Source organism: Hippocampus zosterae, chromosome 3 (assembly GCF_025434085.1).
Source record: "Hippocampus zosterae strain Florida chromosome 3, ASM2543408v3, whole genome shotgun sequence".
In the NCBI taxonomy this organism is placed as follows: Eukaryota; Metazoa; Chordata; class Actinopteri; order Syngnathiformes; family Syngnathidae; genus Hippocampus; species Hippocampus zosterae.
Window position 1 is genome coordinate 21218848 of NC_067453.1, and position 20016 is coordinate 21238863.

General features: G+C 42.9%; 1 protein-coding gene across 1 annotated transcript in view; it reads right to left on the reverse strand.

The window, feature by feature from the left end:
- The window catches only part of roraa (RAR-related orphan receptor A, paralog a), a 218188-nt gene extending 198979 nt beyond the window's left edge, over positions 1-19209 (reverse strand). Inside the window, exon 1 of the mRNA XM_052060438.1 lies at positions 18872-19209. Within this exon, the coding sequence (XP_051916398.1) occupies positions 18872-19025 (154 nt within the window). The 5' untranslated portion in view covers positions 19026-19209. The remainder of the gene's footprint in view (positions 1-18871) is intronic.
- Positions 19210-20016: the final 807 nt, after the last annotated feature.

Consider the following 20016-nt stretch of genomic DNA (forward strand, 5'->3'; position numbering starts at 1 on the left):
CGGTGGCATGGCGTCATGCCGAAGGCTCCCGCTCGCGGCCATCGCTTCCCATGACAGAGCGATCGTGGCACCGGGGTCCAGGTGAGCGAAAAACGGCAGCCTGCTTGACGCTCAGTTGGCCGCTTTAATTGGCTAAAACAAAGTATTTTGAGAGCAGTGTGAAGGGCGCGAGGGGGTAAATCATGGGACAGAAGGTCACCGCTTCTCTTCTACTCTGTTGCGCGACATCCGCCGACACCCCCAGCATGCGCTACGGTTAATACGGAGATCTATTATGCACCAGCCTTTCACCATCTGCTCACACACTGAGAGCCTGCACGGCGAACCTTGTTATTGAATAACAAAGACGGAACTTGTTCTCTTGCGCTATATACAGCTATGGCTGGAGCAGCGTCTTTTGAACGGTGGATCAGAAGACACACTGATGTCACACAATGATGGGAAATGATGTAACTGCATCAAAAGAGCTCTTAAAGATTTCATTTTATGTCCTCGGCATTCTTGCAGAGCAAAGGGAAGACACAAAAGAAGAAAATACTGTGCTATCCCGCAGTATGCTGGTCGTAACAACTTTAAAATTTGTCTAGTTGATTGAAGTGTCAAGTGTCAAGTCCAGAGGCGGGAATTTGAGTGGGAATTCCTGTTTGTCGAAAAGTGCCTCGTGATTGAATGGCGACCAGTCCAGGGTTTACCCTGCCGCTCACCTGCAAGTCAAAAAATGGGACAGTGGAATAGAAAACAAACCGATGACTGGGTTCCATGAGAGTCCAAAATATTAGGAACAGCTCACAGTATGATGCAGTGCAGGTCCACATCACTGCAAAGGGCAACCAATCAAAGCATCGTCTTCTTGTAATATCATATTATGTAAGAGGTCCTAATGTTATGGCTGAAACAAAGGAATTTGATAGAGCACAGTCAATTCATTTTTTCCCATTTTTTATGTATACACCGGTATGTATGTACCGTATTTTCACGACTATAAGGCGCCATTATAAGTCTTAAATTTTCTCCAAAATGGACAGGACGCCTTATGGTGCGGGGCGTCTTTTGTATGCGCTGAGTTCCAAAATCTGACTGACAGCCGACACGCTGTTTATATAGAGAAAAGGCGGAAGTGACTGTGGCCAGGCATGCGGGAAAGAAGTCGGCCAATCAGGGAAGGGTAGGCGTGTATATATACATATATGGAGAGGGAGAGAGAGAGGACAGGCAAGCTGGGGAGCAGTCCGCCAATGGTGAAGGGTGGGCGTGTAAGTGGACGCTAAAGGGACGCCGCAAGCACGTACCAACACCTGTATAAGAAAACCTTTATTAGTCTCGCAATGGAGAAATTCCAGATTCACAGCAGCAAAGTTATGAAAGGAAGAAGTAGAACAAGTGGCAATGTGCATTGTTGCAAAACAACTCCGGTTTTGGTTTCTAAGAACCCCTGAAAATAAATTCGACAAAGAGACACGCCTACGAAGCTCAGTTCAAACTTCAAGACACCGGTTATGCTTTTGGCATGCGTGCCCATCTTACAGCAGCGGTGAAAAACCAAGTCAAGCAAATGAACTCTGAGCTTGCCGTTATTCCCGGAGGCTTGACTAAAGAACTCCAACCGCTGGACATCGGCATAAACCGGGCGTTCAAAGTAAAGTTGCGAACGGCATGGGAACAATGGATGATCGATGGCAAACACAACTTTACAAAGAGTGAGAGGCAGCGCTGGGCGAGTTACGCCACAATACGCAACAACAAGAGGGAACTCAGCATTTTTGATGGATTACGGTACTTGCACAATTGTTCAATTCTTTCTACACACACATGCGCGCTGCCACCATGTTTCGCTCTGTTCTTTACTTTCAAATGTGGGAAAGCTTCACACGAGAGAAATGTTGACTTTGCTGTTGCTGCTCCTTCTTTCCGCTCGGCAATGCGTAGCAACTCACACTAGCTGACCGCACCCAGTTTATCCAGCTCAAACGTTTTAGATCTCACCCCTTTCCCCTCACTTCAGGTGTTCCTCAGGGTTCTGTCCTTGGCCCATTGCTATTTCTAATCTATCTTCTTCCCGTGGGTAATATCTTCAGGAAACATCACATTCATTTTCATTGCTACGCGGATGACACCCAGCTCTACATCTCTACCAAACCTAATACCATACTTCCACCATCCTCCCTAACCAACTGCCTGCAGGAATTAAAATCTTGGTTCACCTCAAATTTCCTCAAACTGAATAGCAATAAAACTGAATTCCTCCTTATAGGCACTAAATCCAATCTAAACAAAATAAACAACTTCTCCATTCCCTTCGAAAGCTCTTCCATCTCCCCCTCCCCTCAGGTCAAGAGTCTGGGTGTCATCCTTGATAGCACCCTCTCCTTCACCTCACATATCAACCACATCACTCGTTCTGCATATTATCATCTTCGAAACATCCACCGGCTCCGCTCTTCTCTCACTCCTCAGTCCACTGCTATACTTGTACACACCCTCGTCACCTCGCGACTCGATTACTGTAATTCCCTTCTGTTTGGTCTCCCTCAAAAAACCCTCCATAAGCTTCAGCTGGTCCAAAATTCAGCCGCCCGCATTATCACACTCACGCCATACATAAACCATATTACACCTGTCCTCCAACATCTCCACTGGCTTCCCATTTTACACCGCATTCAATATAAAATCCTGCTACTCACATTCAAATCCATTCATGACCTAGCCCCTCCATACCTATCTGACCTCATCCATATTCCTACGCCTGTCCGCTCTCTTCGTTCCTCCTCCTCTGTCCTCCTCTCTGTCCCCCCTGCTCGCCTCGTCACCATGGGAAATAGAGCCTTCAGTCGCTCTGCTCCCCAGCTATGGAACTCACTCCCCGCTGACCTTCATAATACAGCCTCATTAACACATTTCAAATCCCGCCTCAAAACACATCTGTTTCGACAAGCCTATTCACTCAGACCATAAAGCCATTGTTTTATTTATTTATTTTGTTGTATTTTTTCTTATCTTATTTGATGTAGTTTTTTAACATTGTACTCGTGATTTTAACTGCTTGTTGTAAGGTGTCCTTGAGTTTCTAGAAAGGCGCCCACAAATAAAATGTATTATTATTATTATTATTACTAGCATGTGATGCGTTCAATGACAATTGGGATGTGCAGTCCTCTGCTTCTGATACAGAGGATGAGGACTTTGATGGATTTCTGGGTGATGATTGATCGAAAAACGTGAGAACATTGTACGATGGCTAAATAAAATACACCCGAACTCAGTTCTGCTTTCGTTGCCTTTGGACACCCTAATTAGGAAAGGACAGAGCCGACTCTTCCTACTCAGGAAAGTGAGGTCTTTTGGGGTTCAGGGGTCACTCCTTAAGACATTCTATAACTCGGTGGTGGCCTCGGCCATCTATTATGGCATTGTCTGCTGGTCAGGCAGCATCTCACCCCGGGACAGAAAGAGACTGGAGCGACTGGTCAGGAAGGCCAGTTCTGTCCTGGGTTGCTCCCTTGACACTCTGGAGGAGGTGGGCAACAGAAGGATGCTAACTAAGCTAAAAGCTATGATGGCCAGTCCCTCCCACCCCCTCCAGCCCGCCCTGACAGCACTTGGTAGCTCCTTCAGCCAGAGACTGTTACACCCGCGCTGCAAGAAGGAGAGATACCGACGCTCGTTCCTACCGACTGCTGTCAGGCTGATGAATAAAAAATAACAACAAATATAATAATAATAATAATTAAATGATGTGAAAGACAATTGTAAATAGCACTGCGATTTATCCATTTTGTGTTTATATTGCACTTAATTGAACGGTGTTTGTTGTTTTTTTTTCTTCTTCTTTCTACCTACATTCTTGCTGCTGGAGGCTGTAAATTTCCCCATTGTGGGACAAATAAAGGATATCTTATCTTATCTTTTTAAAAACGTGTTTTTAGCTTGTATCTGTATGTCTTGGCATGCTACCGTATGCTTCAAGCTAACGTGTTAGCGTGTGCGCATGCATGCCGTATGTTTAAGCTGGCGTATGTTTTACCACTGTAAAACTGCGCCCATTGGTACAGTGCGGTCTGTCTACGTGTAAAATACAGAAATGTCACCCATTAATGAGACTGCGCCCAACCGTACGGTGCGTCGAATAGTCGTGAAAATACTGTACTTATTTTAATATTTTATATGGTCAAAAACAGGCCGTGATCATCCATCATTGTACAGTATTAACAAGAGGACTGTTGAGACAGTTTTTCAAAACCTACTGAGAGAAGATTTCATTAACGTTTGCCAACTGTGTGCGGTGTGGCATGTGCACGTGTTCAATCGAGCGTGTTCAGTTTGTCTTTGTTTGAGTGCACCATGCACAAGATGCACATGTGTTAAACAAACAAGCACAACCCCCCAACCCTCCAACCCCAGTCCCCTTTTCTGCCAACAGGGCTCTTTTCCCAGGTGAGCTTGATGCATGGATCATGTGATAGAGAGCGCCAAGGGGGGTGGGGATCATCGGGATCATCTCTGAATGTGGCCTCTGGAAAATATGCATTGAGTGAGGGAATGCTTCGTCGCCTCAACACAGCCGTGCGCACGTCGGAGATGCAGCAGAACGCCGTGCTCGCGACTCCCTACAAGAGGAATGGCCCATTATCAGTCCGACTGGGGACAACTTCCATCAATCTCTCCTGTCCACCTTCCTCAGCACAGAATCAAAACAGCTCGGCGTAACACGTCTGAGCTGATGACATGCAGACAATCTAGCAATCTAGTATGCCCAAATGTTGTTTTCTCATGCATCAAGTATTTCTCTTTGTACACGTGCCCTGTCAATGACCATCTGAGCTCCACAAAGCGAGACGCTTTGTTGGGGTTTTGTTTTTATTTGGGGGGGGGGGGGGGGGTCCAGCCACATGCAGCATTACGAACGTTCAAATAAGTCAAAGCCCCCGAGGTCGTACAAATTAGCATCAAAGGATGAACAGGGTTGTCAAATCGTCTGACTCCTGTTCTGGCAGTGGGGGTTCACTTACCACTCAGTGACATTGAAATTTGGTCGAAACATTAAAGGTAGGTTGAGAGGTGTTAGCTTCATTAGTTAGCATGTTTTCCGATGTGCTTAAGTAAGAAAAGGCTTGCTGCTGTTCACTTTTTGGCCTGCGTGGGTTGTCGCCTCGGCATAAGGGGAAAGTCAAGTAAAATTCATTCTTGACAATAATTTGGTGTATGCGACAGGTATCAAACTGCCGTCGTCGAGGGCACGTATCCACAATGTTTTAGATGTCTCCCTCTTCCAACACACCCTGATTTTACCACTTGCTGTCGACTAAAAATGACATCACGGTGCCTAAGGGCTCAGCTTACAAACATCGCAATGAAACCCAGTTAACAGGTGACCCGTGACGGTCCTGAACTATCCAACACAATAGCCCTCAACAATGTTTTTTGGAAATTGGTTTGGCAGTTTTACGAGAAAGGCACTGCCTTGCACTTTGCGCTTGATCGAGATAATGATGAGAACAAACAAAAAGTGTTTACACTTCTGACAGCTACATTTGTTTAGGGAAGGAGGGAATGATGGAGGTTACCTCCTGGTCTAAAGAGGTAATGTGCTTGAATTCTGTTAAAATTGACCGGCAACGAGGTTCTGACGAAGGATTTACGACAATCAGCATGTACTGAACCACTTCTTGAAACGCAATTCCCCTTTCACGCTTTACCTTGCTGGTCCATTTCATTTGCCACACGTCTTATATCAGCAGCAACCATAAACAGATTGTTTTCCATCATTGAGGGGCAGTGATTTGTGAATTGAAACGTGTCCACGAAACTTGCCACAAAAGTATGCTCAGGTTTTTAATACGGCTAGCTAGAAAAAAAATACAAATCAACGCTACAATCGAATAACTTCCATCCACCCATTTTAAGATCCGCTTAATCCTCACAAGGGTCGCGGGGGGCGCTGGAGTCTATCTCAACCGCCTTCAGGCAGTAGGAGGGGACACCCTGAACCAGTTGCCAGCCAATTGCAGGGCAGACAGAGACGAACAACCATCCGCACTCACACTCACACTTAGGGACAATTTAGTGTTCAATTAGCCTGCCATGCATGTTTTTTTGGAATGTGGGAGGAAACCGGAGCACCCGGAGAAAACCCACGCAGGCCTGGGGAGAAACAAAGTCCACACAGGAAGGCCGGAGCCGGGATTGAACCCACTGTGAGGTCGACGCACTAACCACTAGACCACCGGGCCACCAAATTTCACTTTTATAAATGTTCAACTACGGCTCAAATCTTGAGCGTAGCTTTAGCCGTAACGGCTCGTTCAAAAGGCGAAAGGTAGGTATTAAAGTGATTCACTTTTACTCTCAGAGAAACTGATCCAAAGATACTTTTCCAAGTTTAGCTCCAAGCTACGTTGCACACCTTGAGGCGGCACGGGGTTAAGCCTGTGAGCTCGCCTGCAGCCACGCATTCTCTTTCTTTGTGCCACACGGGAGACCGAAGTCGGTCAAATTGTTTGCTGAGGAAATGCCCTCTCAAAAAAAAAATCCCCAGATGAACTGATGATTAAAATGATCTTTAATTGCGGCTAGGGTTGGCACGATCGCAAATAGTTTTAGAGCCAATTGACTGAACAACGCTTCATTTTGCGGTGTCATTAATACTTGTAGATGATGAAAAGTGGTGAAGACAGACAACAATGGATGCTTACGTGGTCTGGAAATGTCTGTGTGGATGGCGTACAATGGGGAAAAATGTTGTGCCATTTTTTTTAAATCATCAATTTATCTTAACTTTTTTTTTTTGTAGCCCAAATTGCAATCCTATGTGGATATTTCATTTCTTGGAGTAATTGGACAAAATGGTGCACTCCATGGCTGTTACCATCAGATTTGCTCTTGATTCAGTCTCAACTCGTTTGGTGACCCAAAACACCGCAGAATGACAGCATGGAAAGTTGAGCCGCGACCATGCTATAGCAACTCCCGCCATTCTCCCCGGCCAAATTAAATTCATGCATGGCTAAAACAAGGCTTTCTAACTTTTAGTCTACAAGAAAACTGCAGAAAGGAGGGAAGGAACCTTAGACTGACTCATAACGAACAAAACAAACAAGAACAAAAGAGGAAGCAAAGGCTGAGAAACCCTGTTTGCATGACTGTCTGATGTGTGGAGGATAGTTCGTTGTTTAAAAAGCACTTTGTCTAATTAAAAGTGTGCAACAAAATTCCACCGGACCCTGATGGAGATGAAGTGGCTCTTTGACAAGACACTGAGGCAGGGCGCCGGCGAAGAGCATGCAGTGCGCAAGCAGAAGTTAATGAGGATCACAGGCCGCAATTGTTGTCACGCAACACCAATGAACAAACCGCAGCGCTGTAAACGCCACGGCCTGAGAATTTGGCGCAAAACTTTTCTTCGTGATTCGCCTTTTCTCCAAGCATTCGTAAGAACGGATTGTCAAGCGCTTGATAAGTTCACAGTGCGCCACGCAAAAAAAATAAAAACCTGTGCGAGATACGCCACTATCGGCATCACCCCAAGGCCTTCGCCGTCTCTCGTGTGCCTATTTCTGTCTGTCACGTAAAAATAGGCTTTTAACAACCCCCCCGCGTGCAGTTAATTATTGCCTCTTAAGTACTGCATTAGTCAGATAAAGCAGCAAATAGTGATTGATCAGGCGGAGGATATTTGTCAGCGAGAGGGAGTGAGGACGGTGACTCCTTCTTTCAATCACTGTCAGAAAGCAGCACGGTGACACCGCAGAGCGCCGCGGCGCTTGCCGCGCCGCCGTCTTGGGTGGGCCCTCCTAAAGCGATCAATCGGCAAGCGGGAGCTCAATCCAAATAAAAACAGGATTCATTCGTACTCGAGGAAGGCTTCATAAAGCAACAGAAGGGACAGAATTGTTTTTGACGTCGTCGTCGTCAAGCTGTAATTGATGCTCAAGAGCACATGACGACTTATTGAGGCGTTGACATTTTTTATTGGGGTGTCTCAACATTGTTGTTAACTTTTGTTTCAATTAATTGTTTGAGATGAGCAAATCACCAGTGCATCCGTCTACTTAAATGTCCTGCTTTCATTATATGATATCACGATAGCGTGAACTTTTTAGATTTTCTATAAATTTTAGCTGAGAGCCAAATATCCCAAGCAAGTCAACAGTGGTACATCTACTTACGAAAGTAATTGGTTCTGGAAGAAATTTCTTTACTAGAAAACTTATAAGTGGAGACGCGTTTTCTATGTAAATGCCCTAATCCGTTCCAAGCCCCTCCCACCCAAAAAATCAGAAATTAATGTTTTCAATAGCCTACAAATGCACCAAGCTATGTAACAATTACATATTACAATTATATTATTCCAAAACAAATGAGAGTTATGCATAATGTAAAAAACAAAGAATAACAATGATGGTCATTTAACTTTTATTTGTCTTCATCTGTTTTTTTTGCCCTTTTTAGGCCATGTCAAAGTGTTCTTTATTAAATATTAAATGACGAAACAAACAAACCTTCTTCTTCCTGAAATATCCAAGCCAAAAGTGCAAGTACTGCGTTCCATAATTCCATTTGAACAGGACTTGTCAAGTCAAGTCAAGTCAACAGTATTTATAAAGCACTTTCAAACAGCCACCGCTGCTGTGTACTTGTGTACACATTATTAACTCTTTAACATTGGCATTGTTTAACTAACCACATTAGTCAGTTCCGTGCTGCAGAGAAAAAAAAACAGTGACCAACCTCAACAGATTTTAATCAAAGCTGAAAATAGTAGCTGATTGTAATCGGCACTCAAAAGTCACCAGGGGTGTTTGAAGAGCCCGTCAAGCCTGCGAGTGGAGCTAATTCGATTAAGGGGCGCCAGTACCTGGAGGGGACGGATCCGTATCACTTCCCTTTTTTATTTATGAGATTAAGTCGTGCCTGTTATTCCAATATAAGTCATCAAGCCAAGAGAAATGACACTGATTTTCAAGTTGCTTTATCTCCCAAAGTTTATTTTATTTATTTATTGCGGCCGATTAATAAAGTTTGTTCATTAATAACATCAAATTGGCTGTATAGAAAAGGACAATGGCAAATTCCATGGGTGAGAATTGCAGATAATGTGATTTTCTTATATCACATTAATATTACAATATGATTGGAGAATAGGTTGGGTGCAAATATGTAAATTAAATAAAGAACTTAAATAAAAGAGAATAAAAAATAAATAAAATATGTTTTAGGACTTTTGCGCATTTTGATAAGAAAAAAAAAGTATTCATAAATGTATATATTCTTATCATGAGGTGGCATTGTATTACAGTGGTGCCTCAAATCCTCTTTACCCATTAAAATGAATGCAAATGCCACTAATCCAGTCCAACCTGACACAAAAAACAACAAACAATAATGACATCATTATATAGAACGTAAAGAAGTGAAAAGTTTGTGCATCATAATTAATCGTTTCATTTCAATTCATTGTCCTGCTTCTTCAGGTGTGCTCATCTTGGCAGCAAAAATCAGAGAGATAAACGAAAAGAATAGCTTTACAACTAGTGTCACTCTATAAGTTGCAGCAACAGGTGTTGTTTTTCACAGAGGATAAAGGATATATCCCTGGGAGTATTTTGTAATTGTCTGCCTACATGTGCTGCTCCACCTTTTGTTTTCAAATATCCACGGTGTAAAGGGTTATAACACTGCTCGCAGCGATGCTAAATGTTAGCCCGTCAATGGTGCTTTCTTTATGTGTTGTTTTGATGGAATTTTGATTATTTGCCACATTGCTGCTTATCAGGTGAGCTGAGTTCACTGACACCACAGAGCAGGGGTGGCAAATTCCGGTTCCTGAGTGCCGCTATCCTGGATGTTTTATAATGTCTCCCTGCTTCAACACACTTTTAAAAGATTGGGATTGTTATCCAGCTTCTGCAGAGCTTGCTAATTGAGCAGATCATTAATTGAGCAAATCATTTGAATCAGGAAGGGCATCACTGTATTTGACTTCATGTTGATTTGACTGTATGTTTCTGCCCTTCACGAACAACTGAGGCAAGATGCACCAGATAGTTTAAATTTGACATCAACGATCTGGGATGGACTGTGCAAAGATCATTCAGGCTCGAGCTGAAAGATTTCTTTTTTTAAATTAACACCTGTCAACAAGTTTTATAAGCGAGGCTTACATTAAAATAAATGCAAATGAACCATGAATTGAAATGAAACAGATTTGACATATCCACTTCAATAACATGTTGTTAACTTACTAAACACTTTTGACTTGCAAGCGCTCACGATGAAAAGTTCACAAAATTCGACCAAACAAGCGTGCCGTAAACATGTCTAGACACTATATAAATAATAAATTGTTTAAAAAATTACAGATAGAGAAAAACATTAAAGCCTACCAACTGACCGAAAGAATCTGACTTTTTTTTCCTCAATTGCAACCTTTGTGATTTGAGTCTACTAAACTTCCACATCGATCTGAATTTTATTAATTATTCGGCCCCAATTCAGGTTCGTCAAAGCATTTTACAACACTGCGGCATCCTGTTTTGCAACGCTCGTAGGCACGCACGCACGCACGCACACACACGCACACACACAAAGTCCACTGAGACCACATGCGAGCCATGTGTAAGAGTTTTACAGCCTCCGTGAAGATGGTAAAGTTTCACTGGTTTCATTCACCACAGCGTCAAGTCCATATGACTTGACACATACGACATGATGCAGAACATATGCCGCGCAGTGTGATGTGGTGCAAAGACACGATGGCTAGAAAAGATACCGCCGGTCACACGTCTCGGGAGAGCACCAGGATTTGGAGCTTGACAAGCGTACCTATCTGCAAGGGAGCACTGCGCCGTTTCTGCGCACGGTCGGAGATATGAAAGGCTCGGCCCTGGCCGTGACATAAGACTCGCTTTGAATGAGCCTTTACATCCCTCTCAGCACCTCCTTTTCACCGCAGGGCCCCTTCCGAGAGGCCCGTGTTGCGTCAGTGGGACACAGAGCAAGCACTGAGCCAAGCGCCACCAGCGCCCGGGTCACAGTGTACCACATTAAATTTAGACGCCTTTAACATCCTCCAATAATGCATCTGGAGTATTTCCGGTCATTACTATTCAGACTTTTTTCTCCCATCATCTTGCATACCGACTTCTGTAAATGGGCCCTAGATCTGAGCTATCATTCACCACTGGAGATTTCGCGTCAAATCTGGTGTCCATCAGTAGTCAAAAGTTGCTCGCCAGCCCCAGTTTGAAGCCGCTGGTGATTTAAACTCCGAAATAAACTGCCCCACATTACAGCAACTTTTACATCTGGCAGAGGGTAAGTTTCACGTCGTAACTTTTAGTGAGATTTTAAAGCGAAGGCTCATAGACCGAATGTATCCAACAAGGTTGTCACAACATTTGATTTCTGACAGCGTTCAACGACTTCCTTTTCTACGCAAAGTCACAACATAAATCCAAAATAAACGGTATCACACGAATAAAACTTCTGGATCTACAGATAAATCTACCTGTGCGTCTATTCCCAGCGCAGCACTACCAAAAAAAGCCAAGAAATGCACAGACACTGCAATATTGTTGTACGTGCAGGTCATTAATTTGTCATTTCCTGCCTCACATTTCCTGCGCTGTGTAAACGTCTCGTAACATGTCAGTTTAAATTAACTGCGACACCCGCAACACTTAAATAAAGTGCCCATGCTGATTGAAAGCATATGGAGTTGTGAAAGTCAAATTATGGATTTCAGATTTGGATGAACTTTGTTAAGGGGCTGGGATTTTTCAATTTCAATGAGAACTGGCAATGTGAAAAATAAAAGGGGAAAAAACGGTTGAAACAAAAAAAATTGGGTGTCCTTCTCGTGTGGCTAGGTGGGACCGAGAATGAATGGACAATTGCAGGCCAGTATTTGCCATCCTCCTTTGGAAAACAAAATAAATACATATATATGATGTGCAATCTGCCAAGAATAAAATTAATTAAACACAATAACTTCCGAAAACAACTTCTGTCCTCGCCGATATTTTATAATGCAAAGATATTTTACAAATGTGATGAAAACATTGTTTTTTTTTAAATCAAATATTTTACAAATGTTCTTGAACGTGGCATATGTTTCACCCAAATGCAAACATTTGTAGAAATACAGAATTAATCGAACATCACAAAACAAAATCCACAAAACAACGGAATCATTCAACTGTGATCACAGAGTGTGTTTACTTTAGCGTTCCAATGCTAATGTTAATTCTCCCCAGGTAATCCGTTTTTTAAGACTGTACCGACAGAAATAATCACAATCAATTTCATTTATAAAGTGAACCTGAACACAGCTCGCGCAGCCATTAAAAAACTGCTAGTGGACACAAAAATTAGCTGCTCTGGACAGCACGTGATAATCAGTTTGACAACAACCAAAAAAAAAAAAAAAAAAAAAGGAAACAGAAACAAAAAAATATGTACAATAAAAACAACAAAGATCAATTAAGTTTGCTGTCGGTGCAGTAGGGAAAAGGAGAGGCAGCGTAAAAGACACCAAAAAAAAAAAATACAACTTGACCTTTGGGGGCGGGGGAAAAAAAAACAGATGGGCTAACATCTAAAAGCAAAATGCTGCTATGCTATTCACTTTGTCGAGATGTGTGTTTACGATACTCCACCATTTGAAAGCTCTTGAAATCTATCATGTTGGTCAAGGCAATGGTTTATTTCATTAAGGATGCAGAAGATAATAAAACCATGTTGTTGTGGGGAAAGAAGCGTGTGGGAGCTGAGGCGCAGTCAGTCATTCGTGAAACATAATCAGGCAACCGAAATTGACCAAAACAGCATCCTGAATTAAAAATAGCTCGTTTAAAGATCCAATTTGTCATGTATTATGATGTGGTTTGAAGTGTTTTAACATGCAGGAGGTTACATCAGCAGGAGCTCGAGCGGAATGTGACAATGTGGGGTTTTTTTCTTCCATCTTTAGAAACTACTGTATGGATATAAAATGTTGAATTCCATTAACACTACGGGGAAAACATGAAGCAGTATTGAGTTGGAGTGATACTTCAAAACGTCATGACACTCTATTTGTCCAAACATATAATAGCAAGGCTTTACATGATCTCCCCGAGCCTGCGTGGGTTTTCTCCGGGTAGTCCAGTTTCTTCCCACATTCCGAAAAAACATGCATGACAGGCTGGTTCAACACTCAAAATTGTCCCTTCGTGTGAACGTGAGCGCGGATGGTTGTTCGTCTACGTGTGCCCTGCGATTGTCTGGCAACCGGTTCAGGGTGTCCCCAGCCTACTGCCCGAAGATAGCTGGGATAGGTTCCAACACCCCCCGCAAGCCTTCTGAGGATAAGGTGGATCAGAAAATGGATGGGTAAATGGATGGATAGTCATCCCCTGCTATTCGGGGGTAATTGGGACTGCCCTGGCCCACAAATAGCTCCAATTCACGTATCATTGACGCCTGTTAAAATGCAATGGGGGGGGGGGGGGGGGGGGGACTAACTATAATACCTAAAGTCTCCTTAAAATGCATTCAATCCACAGAAAATAGGATCGATGAATAAATTGATCCATTGGCAAATTGTGACTTTACAACTGATCATCGATTTTTGCATGGACGATTAGAATTTGTTTGAAGTCTACTAATAGTTGCAGCATTTGCAGGAATCAACTACAAAATACATCTCAGCATTCAAAACACACTGAACACTTAGTACTGAGATCACACCTGTATGCTATGGAGCGAGCCAACAATGTGTTTATAAGTTGTACAGCAGCACTACATCATACACTGAGAGGTATTCATTGAGCGTTTCAAACTTCTGATTTAGTTTGAAAAAAAAGAGCAGTAAAGTTCTACATCACATGAATAAAAAAAAATTGGAAAAGTACATGAAAACCTATCTGACAATTCAAATCCAAGGTGAGCATCACTACTTTGAATTCTGCATGTGTGCCTAATAAAATGTCTTGTGAGCCAGAAAAGCCATGCAAATTCATCTGAAAACTTCCTGAATGCAAAATAAGCAGACGCACAGACAAGACTTCTAAATTTGTGTCTTCAAACAGTCACGGGAAGAGAACCGAGAGTGCTTCTTGTATGGAGAAAAAAGGTGGATGCGAGCAACATTTCATTCTGATGTTACGTTGAAACTCACCGCCTCCTTAGATAAGCATTCCTACGCTCAAATGCAAATTGACCTTTGAAATCTATAAAACCAGAATACCTTATTTTCTTCCGCAGGAGCAATGCCAAAGTCTAAACTGGGAGCAGATGTCATTGCCCGCACAGTGAGCAGAAGAGAAACACATTTTGTCAGGTGAGCTAACAGATGTTTGCTGGCCAGTTTCACAAATCAATCCTTCAAAAAAAAAAAAAAAAGGAACAAGTGCATGGCACAAGAGCTTTAAATAAGTGAGATTATCACCTGTAAAATAAAAACACAGGAGGGGTGAAATTCAATATTGATGGTATCGACAGAAAGACCAAAAAATCGTTTTCTAGCACTAGCTCATGAAATTTGAGAAGTCACGAAGTGAAGCAATGTCCGCTCAAGTAGCATGAAAGCTCCAAGGCACCTTTGTGGTCTTAAAAGATTTTCAGAGAAAAAAATATATATTATATATATATTCATTCATTCATTCATCTTCCGAGCCGCTTGATCCTCACTAGGGTCGCGGGGGGTGATGGAGCCTATCCCAGCTGTCTTCGGGCAGTAGGCGGGGGACACCCTGAATCGGTTGCCAGCCAATCGCAGGGCACACAGAGACGAACAACCATCCACGCTCACACTCACACCTAGGGACAATTTAGAGCGTTCAATCAGCCTGCCACGCATGTTTTTGGAATGTGGGAGGAAACCGGAGCACCCGGAGAAAATCCACGCAAGCCCGGGGAGAACATGCAAACTCCACACAGGGAGGCCGGAGCTGGAATTGAACCCGGTACCTCTGCACTGTGAAGCCGACGTGCTAACCACTGGACTACCGGGCCGCCCCTATATATATATATATATATATATATATATATATATATAGGGGCGGCCCGGTAGTCCAGTATATATATATATATATATATATATATATATATATATATATATATATATATATATATATATATATATATATATATATATATATATATATATATATCAAAAATATTTTTCGCTTGGCTGCACCGCGTCCACTGAGAAGCGGCGACAACAAAATAAAGGCTGCCACCGTGAGAGCTGAGATCTCTCATTTCACAGTCCAAAAATAAAACCGCTGGATGAAAGAAAGTCTGACAATACGTCCGTTAACAGGGGCTGATTTCAGTTTCAATCAGACACCAAGCTGTAATGTCAGGTTTGATTTGTTTTCTACAAGCAAATCACTTCTAAAAACCCTCCCACAGCTCTGAAATATTAATATGAACTACAAGCTGGTGTTAAGCACAGAACATTGATTGATTCAATTGAAAGTATGCTGAGGGATTTCTTTTTCTTCCAAAAGAAATGACATCAATATCATCTTAGTTGTAGTTGACTGTCGATGTCGTACAGTGATGCCTTACGCCACAGCACACTACAAGCAGAATAATAAACCTTTTGTGTAACGCATACCTCTCTGGACAGTATCTTGATAAATGTAAATTGTGCGTGTGTGACTAACGATGTATCATAATAATTATACATGGAATGTGATAATTACACTGAAGAATGCAATTTGATGCCACAAGAGAGACAACACCCTAGCCATTCTGACTGACTGGCTCTCACAGCCGAATAATCTTTATACATACAGTACAGTTAGTACTTTAAGTGGGCCAGTATGCAGTGGTAAAAGGAGTACCAGCACGTCTCAATTTTTGCCTCTGTAGTACCGGGACTGAGTATGGCATACCCGGATTTCACATGAGTCCACAGTAACCTCTGTTGTTCTATTTCCATTTTTGTGATACTCATATGACTCCTTCAGTCATTTGGGTATCTCAAAATAAATAAATGAACAAATAAATAAAATGGAGGATTTGGTATGCCATGGTGGTTTATTTGGTGCGTGCGCCGTCATTTACCCATGTCAATGAAGCCTCAAACGTACAACGTAACACAAGGCTAACTTCAAAATAAAAGCTTACCAAATAATATCCTGATGACAATGCAATAGCCTTAACAGGCTTTTATTTTGAGGGTGGGCCCAAGTGATGGCATGACGGCTAGTTTGACTTATTTTTTCAACATTTCGGCGGCCCTTATGATAGTTTGTATGGCTATCACACAGTTGCTAGCAACATTAACGCAACGTTCAATGGCTAATTTAGGACGCCATGAAATCGCGAGTAAAATATGTTGTCAGTGTATGATTTGACACAAGTCTTCACCGTTCCTGGCCAGCAGCTAGCTGTTAAATGCTAGGTGCTAGCAACAAGTGCACCAGCTGGCAACAGCAAGTTGTCTAATGGCTGGTGCTTTGCTTTCTTTCTTTTCTTCTTATTCTTATTCAACGATGTGGACAGAGACTAGTTTGTAAATCACTCTTTGTGTTTAAAGGAATAGGATGCGAACATGTTCAAAATTTCTTTGCGACAAGAAAAACAGTTTGAAACCATAAAAATTAATCTTTGCGGCCATTCGCGATCTTGTACAAACCCTGACGAAGAAGCACATTCACATATTTGCAAATACAAAAAGAGTCATGTTTGAATGAATTTTAAGTCATGCTCAATAAAAGTTTTAAATAATATTTCATGAAAATGTTCTCAGCAAAATTTCAAGATGTAATGTCAAAACAATGAACCAAAATCTGGACCCTGGTAATTGCAGTGATCGTCACAAAGGGTAACCGATATTTTCCCGATGACACAGAAATTAAAAATATTGTGAATGATATTATGTTAAATGACCGGGAGCCCCCCCCCCCCCCCCCCCCGCCGCTAGCCTCCCGCCAGCCTCCCGCCACTTTTGTTCGACAGGGATGAAGGAATATAAGATTCTATAACTAATGTATCAACCAGGTGGGCTTCTTCGAAGGGGCCCCCGGCATGCTTGGGGCCTGCATAATGGAATTGTCAAGTATCGGTTCTTGCTAATGGTATGGGAAAAGGTGGCTCCTAACGTGAATTATTTGATTTTGTACAGCTGTCCTAACATTGTACTGTGAATGAAGATTTCTTGAGCTTCACTGCATCGCAATCCTAAAGAGGCCTCTTTTTCAAACCAATGCGTGTTTTGCTTTGTGTCCGCAATCCAACATTTAAGAGGCTATTGATCAGGTGGCAGTGACACAACAACAACAGATTGTAATTACAGCGATCAAGTTTGCAGACAGCTACTTGAAGATCATTTGAAATGAGCTACGAATCAATTGTCTACTTTTTCCACGAAATCATGAAACCGAAGCTGTGTAGCATCAAGAAAAGGAAAAAAAAACTGATTGACCGGAATGACCGGAATGCTCAATGAACTGCTCTGTGAGCAAGACAATCAATTCGGAGGATCTATTGCAATCTATTTCACATAAGAGTTGTCGTGCCAAGTTTGGACCCCCAAAAATTGTAAAAAGTTGTCAAAGCAAAGTGACTTTTCTCTTGTAGTCATTTAACCTTACTAGAAACCGAACAGCGGGACGACTCATTCAAATCAGGAGGGGTTAAACATGCGTCTGCTTTTTCTTTCTCCCTACTCGGCATTACATAACAGACAAGAGGCGTTCTTTTTCCCTGTCGTTCCTTCTCCTTCCCAGACACTCTTTAATCGTGTGCATAAAATAGGGTGGTGGGGGGTGAATGTGGGTCAGCAGGTTAGGAGACTCTCAAAGTCAGACTCGTGAAGAGGAGAAAGAGAAAAAAAATCCATCTGAGCTTCCCAACTACCTGTCTTTGCCCCGCTATTACATAACAGCAGTCAGCCTTTGCCAAGCCACAAGTCACACACTTTTTCCCCCTCTCCTTTGTTGCTGTGTAAATACCGGAGGGGTGGTTTTTATTTCACCGAACATCAGCTCCAAAAGTGCCCGTAAAGTGGTGAGAAAGGAAAAGATCTGTAACTGACGATTATGTGATGATGTCTAACCCTCGTCTTGTGCGCCTGTGTTTATGGCTAAACCTGTTACATAACCAGCTCACATTCCACATTCCCCATATCACACTCTAAATATACACGGCAGGAAGACGAGGGCGCGCGCACATGTACACAAAACACCCTCAAATGAATTAATCAGTGGGCAGCACGTCATTATATTCAATTGTGTGGCGAATGGACACCCACTCATCTTAGAGGAATCAGTTAAAAAAACACATCTTTTTAACTTGGACGAGAAGAGGACTACCGTGGGGGTGTGGTTAAATTGTCTCTTGTACTGTACAACACGAATAAATCCCAAGACAGTACACGCAACTAACACACACATTATTTTTAATGGAAGGCCCAGTGTGTAAGGCTTTCCACGTAGAAGGCGCGGTGCGTAAAAGACAACCAAATCCAGCAGCCGGGACGTGTTTTGTTTTTTTTTTAACGCACAGTAAAAAAATTGAGTCATTTCAGTCAAACGTTCGCGAGCTGGCTCACAGCCCACATCCACGCCAAGCTCGATCGATAAAGCGGTCCACAGTTTGTAAACTTTTGACACCCCGCTTGGAACGCATTTGCTCCACATAAAAATAACGAGAACGTAATTGGTTATCCATGTGACTGGTTATATCAGATATGTTTTGAACTGTGATGAATGAACGCTATTAATGCGTTCCAAAAAGAAATAATAAACCGCTGCGCCCACTCGAATGAAAGCAGCTCCATGCTGATACCCTGCAATTATTTCACCGGAGCTATTTAATTCATGTGGAAGTTTCACGGTCCCCCAAAACGCTCGTCACATTTCTCCACAGCCTTACTCACCTCTGTTGGTGCTCGAGCAGGTCTGCCTTCGAACCGGGGCTGGGTGGTCCGCTTTCCGGAGCGTCTCCAGGCTTGCCGGGGTTTCCCTGACCGGGGTAGCCGGCTCCGAGGCGCTGTTGCCCGGGTCGCTCGCTGGATCAGGCGGGGACTCCATGTTGGATGTGGCGGTTCGCTGCCTCGCTGCGGCGTGCACTTCTAACTATTCTCTCCGCTTTTTCACCCTCTCCGCGCCACCAAGCCACAGCGATGTAATTTGGAGTAGAAGTAACAAAATGAGAAATGCGAGCTTGTGTGGAGGTGGGTGTGCGGGTCTGATTGTCCACTGGCAGCGCTAGTGAGCGCTCCACTCGTGCAAACTGGAGGGGGGGGGGGGGGGGAAGGAGGGAGAGGTTGCCAAAAGGAGGAATGAATACACAGGGCCTCGTAAGTAATCCACGCTGATCGAACCGGTGCACTTTTACTCGGCAATGACACCTTGTCACTACCTTTACGCACCACCGAACTCTTCTTTTCGCCCATGCATCGTGTTATTTCAAAGGTGAAGAGGTTGCCATTATATGCGGCAACCAGCGTGCTCTGCTCGGCTTGTTGCTACGGTTCAAACCAGCGTGCTGCCACATGTGATCACGAGGGCCCACACGCCCATCTTGCACGCACACGTGGACCGTGAGATGCGTCTGCCCCCTGGGAGCTCTTTGACCATCTTTTTTGCATTACGACATGGTAAAAAAAGATGTAGCTCTTCTAGACCGTCAACTGTGCTTTATTCCCGTTTCTATCAGAATTCACCTTTTGATTGCTAAATTTGATTTCTCTGAGATGTCTGATTAATCAAGCATAACGTTAACTAATTATTAGGCCCCAGCTAATGTCGATTTTTTTAGGCTAATGCTGATTCTGATATTGGCTGAATAAAATTCAGATAAGTTAATTGGTTGATTAATTTGTAAAAATATATCATAAATAAAATAATAATCTGAATATACTATTACTGTACTTCAGACCAGTTTATCGGAGGTGTGTCAGAAAAGTTCCGGGAACGGCATCACAAATGATATATTTCAAATCCAAGCTAAAAACGACTTCTTTACCATGCTTTCATGTACACCTTGTGGGATTCTTACGGGATCGTTGGCAGCTCCATC